We start from the raw sequence: 7,225 nt of genomic DNA on the forward strand, positions 1-7,225 counted from the left end.
CTATTAGCAAATCTCTAATTCATCCAAAAGCCTCTTTCGATAGTCAATTGGAAACGACTCTTGTTTATCAATTCATACAAGAATATGCAAATTTAATAATCAAGAAAGCAATAAGATCAATGATTTAATTACTACATAGGTTCATACAAGTCTTTCGATCTCTATACTTACCTATGCTGAAATATTCAAGATCTACCCTATGATTCCCTCTTTCGATAGCAAATCACAAGATTACTTATCATCTAATCAATGGCCAGTTAATTAGAAGCAATAAACTCAGAATAAATCAGATAAACAAAGAGAGAATTGCATTAAATTAGCGTAGACAATCAAGCATAGTTCGGAAATAGGTTTCATCGTTTTCCTAGAATGAAGAAAATTTAGCTCATGCTAGAAATGGAATTCAACATAAACGAATTCACCATAATTATTCTGAGAAGATTGGAAGAAAATAAACACTGAAAAATCCTCCTTCCAACCGCAACTCGTCTTCATTAGCTCAAGGGAACGATTCAACGCTTTTCTTCCGTCTATGCTTGTGTATGATTCCAACGTACGTGCAATAATTCGAATTTCCTCTCCAAAATAGATGATTTGAATCCCTTTAGTTATGTTTTTCTGTCCCAAAAAGTGTTCTCCAGTCAAAAAGTACGGCCATTGGGTGAAAAATCCCTGTTTATATCGTCTGATGGCGGAAAACCCTAGATCTGTCAAAATACTCGCTCGAGCGGGGTGTCGAGCGCACGTCAAGCATTCGACTCTGCCTGATTTCGCTTGAGCGGCCAATGTCTCCGCTCGAGCGATCTTTGTTTTTCAGCAACCCGCTCGAGCTCCCTGTTGAGCGGCAGTCGAGCGTTTGAATCTGCCTGAATTCACTCGAGCGGCCAAAAGCCTCCGCTCGAGCGAATTTGTAAAATCTGCAATACGAAATTTTTGCAAGTCATCAGTTGCAGGTAGAGATTTTGGTAATTATGTTATGGGAGATGATTTTAGGTTATAGAAGCTAACTTTCCAGACTTTCAGGATCGGGGCGTTACACCACTTCCCTCCATCGTCAACTAGTTTCTTGTCAGAAATGGCCACATGACACGACCACAGCTTGGTCATGATACTCCCTAAGCCATCGCATGCAAGTCCCCCTCTCTCACCATGTTCTTATACCCTCTTTGTCTCTCTTTCTCTCACGTTACCCGTCTCTCTCTCTCTCTCTCTCTCTCTCTCATCACTTTCTCTTTCCCTCCACGGGGCCTTTCCATTGCTCCTAGCCACGTCGCCATTGATATCCACCCAGATTGCCACTATATGCCTGTTGCTCTCTTGGTGAGTCTAAGACCTCGCAAGGTCCCTCTCTAGTGTTTCTAATATGAAACTTAGTTTTGTTGTAGCCGTTGGGTTCCACCACTCATATTTCATAATTACCTAAATGCCCTCCCTATCACATGTATCCAATGAAAGATTCTAAGGTTATTTATTTATTTCTTTTTATATATATTTATATATATATATTAATTATAACATTTCCCTTTAGTTGGAAGTCATGGCAGATTGTGTTAATTATTTCAGGTAGGTCTTGGTCAAATTTTGTGTCTGTTTTAACATGATTGCTTGAGATCTGAGATGAAGATCATGTTATAGTTATGGAGATTTCTAGTTGTATTTCAATTGGCTGATTTGATTTGGATCAACAGTATTTTTGTGTAATTTGATATGTTGTAGGAGTGTTTTAATCCATTCTTCAGATATGTAGTAGACACATGATTTTAACCCAAATCAAGAACTGTAGCAGGGATACTTTGACCATATCATTAGAAATAGCAAGTAGGGGCATGTCAATTACATAGAATTTGTAGAAGAATATTTTGATTACATAGACCCTACAAGCTCCCTCTCTAAAATTGTCATGACACCCCAATATTGTAAGACATCTTAATATTTTAAACTATTATTATTTTGACAATTTTGGAATAAGAGAGGTAGATGAATTTTTCTCTATAAATCCCATATAGTTTATTATATTTACAATTTTTAAGAGATTATCATTTGATGTAATTCTTTTAAGTCAAGAGGTATTAATTTCCAAATTGGCCATTTCTTTTAACAAAAATTCTATGTGTAGTCACTTGTGCATACTTTTTTACGCACTCCATTAATGTGATTGACTGTATATTTAAAAAAATTTAACGTAACAAATCGCATAAGTGGAGTACATAAGGAGTATGCAAAAAAAAAAAAAAAAAGGAGGAATGTTAAGCAAAAGTACTTTTTGGTGTATAAGTTTTGTGCAAGCACTTTGTTAAAAGATGGATTTCACCTGGATAATTTATTTATTTATTCATTGTGGTGTCTGATTTTTTTTTACAAAGAACAATTTGTATATATGAAATTTGTACAAATGATTACTCTCTTTGTAAATTTATGACTCAAGCTAAGCAATGGATATGTTGTTGTCTTAAATTCAAGGATTGCATCCCTTCCTATCTTTCTATTGAAATTGAACTACTTATAAAAAAAGAAGATATTATGAGACGACAAAAATGTAAAAGTGCTTCTTATTTCCCCTAAGCAAAATGTAATACTGCTAATAAATCGACCCTTTAGTTCTTTCTCTGTGCAATACTAATCCCATGAAGTTTTTTCTAGAATCGAATGCAACTCTTTCAAGACATCCTTGATGTTCATCCTTTCCCTTGGAAATTCCATGGAACAAGCTACTCCAATTCCAAGTATCAAACTCAAGCCTTCTCTGATTTTGGAACTAATTCTAATTTGACTCTGATAATTGGAAGTTTCATTTGTTCTTGTCTCTCCATGCTGATCTTCTCTTTCCCAAAGAAGAATAGGATCAATAACATCAACCAGCCGTTCAGGCAATGCTGCTTTGACAAATTCATGTAGCGTAAAGCTGTCCTTGAACATGTCATCGGTTGGCCTTTTTCCCGTGAACATCTCCAACAGGAGTATGCCATAACTGTATACATCACCATATGTTGATACCTCGTTTCCCATACCATACTCTGTATATTCACATATAACATGTTTGTTTGGAAGGAAAATGAAAGTAAGTACATAGTCTAGGAATTTGCAATGAACTTGAGATAGAAAAGAAAAAAAATGTGATCTAAGAAAAGAAAATACCTAGAGAAGCATAACCCACTGTTCCTCTTACTCCAATGGAGCTTGATTGATCAGTTGAACAATCTTGTGTGCGCTCAATAAGAAATCTTGCCAAGCCGAAGTCCCCAAGATGTGCAGTCATTTCTTCATCGAGAAGAACATTCCCTGGCTTGAGATCACAGTGAACAATCGGTTTATCGCAATGATGATGAAGATATTCCAATGCATTAGCAACATCAATGGCGATATTCAACCTTTGAAGAAGACTCAAACTCTGTGGTTTCTCTAGAGCCTCATCATCATTTGTTTTTGGATTTGGATGCAACCACTCATCTAGATTTCCATTTACCATGAATTCATACACCAAAGCCTTGAAATCATGACCTTGAAAGTCAACACTTGAACAAGCTGAAAGTACTTTTACAAGATTCCGATGTCTGATATTTCTTAAAGCTTCACATTCAGCAATGAAACTCTTAGAAGCTCCATGGTGCAAGAGGTTGAGGACCTTGACAGCAATTGTATGGGAATCCTGATCAAGAATTCCTTTATACACAGACCCAAAGCTACCAACACCAATTAAATTAGCCGAGGAGAACCCATTTGTAGCTTTTAGGAGACTTTGGTAAGATACATTCAGAAGAGAATTTTCTGAGTTTCTTGAAGGGTTTTCTTTTATCTTCTTTCTTAGAGAAAAAAGTAGACACAACAAAACCAAAGTGATTCCAAGAAGTGCAGAAAGTAGAGAGATGATCAACTTCAAGGTAAGGGTCAGCTTGAGTCCCTTCTGGGATTTTTTGAATTTACATTTAGGAAGTTGAAACTCTGTTATCCCACCACAGAGCTCACCATTTCCCTTAACTGAAGTTGCACTTGCATTACTGAAAACTCCCTTTGTTGGTACCTCACCCTCAAAAAGGTTGTAAGATAGATCCAATTGCTGCAAGAAGTTGAGACGTTCCAAAAACCTTGGAATTTCTCCAGAAAAATTGTTGTTAGAAAGATCTAAAAGTTCAATACCTCGTAATGATTCCAGTGATGAAGGTATGGGTCCTTGGAAGAAGTTTTTTCTCATGCGAATAACTTCAAGTTTTACACAGCCGCCAAGACTTGCTGGGATTTCACCAAATAACTTATTTTCAGAAATATCTAAAATTTCTAGATTTTTGAAGTTTCCTATTTCCATGGGGAGGATACCAGTAAATTGGTTTGCAGACAAGTCCATATCAATTAGTGAGAACGAGATTAGACCCATGACTTGTGGAGGGATAACACCACTGAGCTTATTCCTAGAAAGATCCAATTCCACCAAATTTTGGCACTTAGCTAGGCTTGGTGGGATTGCACCATGAAGATTATTCATTCCTAAATACAATTTTATCAAGAGTGTTAAGTTTCCTAGAGAGGATGGAATGTTCCCTGAGAGGTTGTTTGTATATAAATCCAAAATTCTCAACTTCACAAGATAGCTGATCTCAGAGGGAATATTACCTGAGATTGTGTTCTTGCCAATCTCCATCCACTCCAAGTTGATGAGATTTCCTAATCCTCTTGGAATGCTTCCAGATATTCTACTTTGTCCTAGACCCAATAACCTAAGAGTAGTCGAGAAGTTGCTAATGCAATTAGGTAACACACCGCCAAGGTTATTAATACCTGTATCCAATAGCCAGAGATCCGTGGCATTAGTGAGAGAGCAAAGAAAACTCAAGTCATTTCCTCCACCATGTCCAAAGAGATTGGACTGAATGGAAAACCTCTCAAGTCTGTACAGCATTCCTACAGAGGGAACTTTCCCAGTGAGTTTATTGGAGCTCATATCCAGGCTATATAGATATGAAGCGTTAGTTATTGAAACAGGGATAGATCCAGAAAACTGATTTGTAGAAATGTGAAAAAGTTGGAGATTGGGTAAGGTGTTGCCCATGTCCCAAGGAAGACTCCCTCGTATGTTGTTGTCTCCTACATCAAAGACTGTGATAGAAGAGAGATTAAAGATTGATGGAGGAACTGTACCAGCAAATCTATTTGAACCCAAACTAAAAAATGTAAGTTTCTTCAGCTGGCCAAAAGATTCAGGAATACTCCCCCCCAAGTTATTATAAACAACATCCAATTCTTGAAGAGAAGATAAGTTTCCAAAAGAAGGTGGGATACTTCCTGTTAGGTTATTATTGTAAAGAGACAATCGATGGAGCTTGGGCAGGGTGGAAAGCTTTGCTGGGATTTCTCCACATAGTTTATTATAATGGACTCTGATGTAGATGAGATTTGTGCAACCAGATATATTGCTTGGAATTTGGCCACTGATACTGTTGTTGCCTAACGCCAAGATTTGCAGTCTGCGCAGACGCCCAACTTCTGGAGGGATTATATGAATAAAGCTATTGTTTGAGAGGATTAGTTCCCTAAGAAAACTCAAGTTTCCTACTTGCGGTGATATGGAGCCCCCTAGATTTTGGGATCGCAAGTGCAATTTTGTGACCCTGTCATGATGTTTTCGACCACATGTAACACCTTGCCAGCTGCAGAAATGGATGCTATAATTCCAGGAGCTCAGAATACCAAGCGGGTCATGAGTTGTCTTGGCCTTGAAGTCCAACAAGGCCAACCTGTCAGTCTCATTCCCTGCGCCAACCACAAAGGTGATCGACGAGACAAAGCAACAGATGAACAAAAAATACTGCATGCAGAAAGAAGATGATGAATGCGCCATGAATAATGGCTGAATTAGAAACTGCTTCTAACAGAGGCGGGTTGATAGTTTTGCTATTGGTACCGTTATATATGTGTGTATATATAGTATATATATATATATATATGTATGTATGAATGCATGCTTGCAGCATGGATGGATGTATTTAAGTGGGTTGTCTTCTTTCTCACATGGGGATGAAATTTGCTCACTATACTTGCCTTCACTTTAGGGTTAGAAGTCAAGTTTGATGGCTAGGTGTCTTCCTTGCGTTTCACGCTCACAATATGGTCAATTATTGTTGGCTAGATTTTCTTGCCAAGGGGTGTTACAAGGGGCGCGGACGGTACGTGCAAGGCGCGTTCTTGATTCTTCTATTCGAGAAAGAAAATGCTATTTTGTCTTTATTTTGCATCTTCATTTTGACTGTCTATTTCTTTTCTTTATTTTTTTAAAAATGTTTAAAAAATATTTAAAAAAATAAAAAAAATAAAAGTACTTGCAAATGCAATGTGGCATGACAAGGGCTACGTACATGCTGGGCGGCAAAGTAAAATTGTCCAATCGGGACGAGTGAAAATCACTTTAAAACAAAGAGCAGCAGTTATATGTCGACTGCCAATTCTATAAAATTATGAAACATATATACATCAAAATAAAAGCAGTTTAGAAGTACTACTGCATGTATTTGCCTAAGAAGAAATTAATAATAATAATAATAATAATAATAATAATAAATGGTCTGTTTCTCTTTGAAGCTTGAGTTGTTTAGGAAATTTATGCAGACCCTGGGGTTTTGTTCCCTCAGAATTTCGACCTAGAAGTTCTTAGCGTATATATATATGTCTTTGACAAAATCAGTAACCGGTAAAAGACGAGAAATCTGTTTTTTTTTTTTTTTTTTTTGGATTAGTAATCATAAGTGGTAGGAAATATTTTGTCTTCAGTCCGTTTTTATTAATCTTAATATCAATAAATTAAGTGGACTTATTGTGGTAATAAAGACAATACAATGAAAGGTCTTTGATGATATTTCCAAGCACTCTCCTTAGAAAGAAGATTTTTGCTACGTACAAATAAAGTCGCGTATTAATCTGCGTACCAATACTGATTCATTCTACTTAAAATTTAAATTAACACTGTTTTCAATAAAATTTACTTTTTTACCAATCACATTAAATTGGTGCGCAGATTAGTACATAATTATGCTTGCAACTATATTTTTCCTAGAAAGAAACACTATATGATATAAACTTGGCTATTAAATCTTCTTTTTATTTATTTATTTTTATAGGAGAATTCATGATAATGAACAACAATTGCCTGTCAAAATTAAGGGATGTTGATCCTTGCAATCCTGTCGACATTCACTTCATCAAGTAATTAGATTCTATTAAAATAATAAAATTATTTTGG

At 36.3% G+C, this 7,225-nt stretch overlaps 1 protein-coding gene across 1 annotated transcript; it reads right to left on the bottom strand.

Annotated features, from left to right (window-relative positions):
• Positions 1–2,391: 2,391 nt before the first annotated feature.
• On the bottom strand, positions 2,392–5,879 carry LOC122298697 (probable LRR receptor-like serine/threonine-protein kinase At3g47570). Its single transcript, XM_043108563.1, has 2 exons — positions 3,136–5,879; positions 2,392–3,014 (listed from the first exon to the last, which is right to left on the bottom strand). The coding sequence occupies exons 1-2, from the start codon at positions 5,828–5,830 to the stop codon at positions 2,617–2,619; spliced, it is 3,093 nt and encodes a 1,030-aa protein (XP_042964497.1). The 5' UTR covers positions 5,831–5,879; the 3' UTR covers positions 2,392–2,616.
• Positions 5,880–7,225: the final 1,346 nt, after the last annotated feature.

The sequence above is a fragment of the Carya illinoinensis genome, chromosome 16 (assembly GCF_018687715.1).
Source record: "Carya illinoinensis cultivar Pawnee chromosome 16, C.illinoinensisPawnee_v1, whole genome shotgun sequence".
Classification (NCBI taxonomy): domain Eukaryota; kingdom Viridiplantae; phylum Streptophyta; class Magnoliopsida; order Fagales; family Juglandaceae; genus Carya; species Carya illinoinensis.

Bases quoted from the DNA above. Each gene is read 5' to 3' on its own strand.
- LOC122298697 (XM_043108563.1), bottom strand. From the start codon at position 5,830: ATGGCGCATTCATCATCTTCTTTCTGCATGCAGTATTTTTTGTTCATC. The intron at 3,015-3,135 runs GTATTTTCTTTT...GTGAATATACAG, and splicing joins AGTGGGTTATGCTTCTCTAG to AGTATGGTATGGGAAACGAG.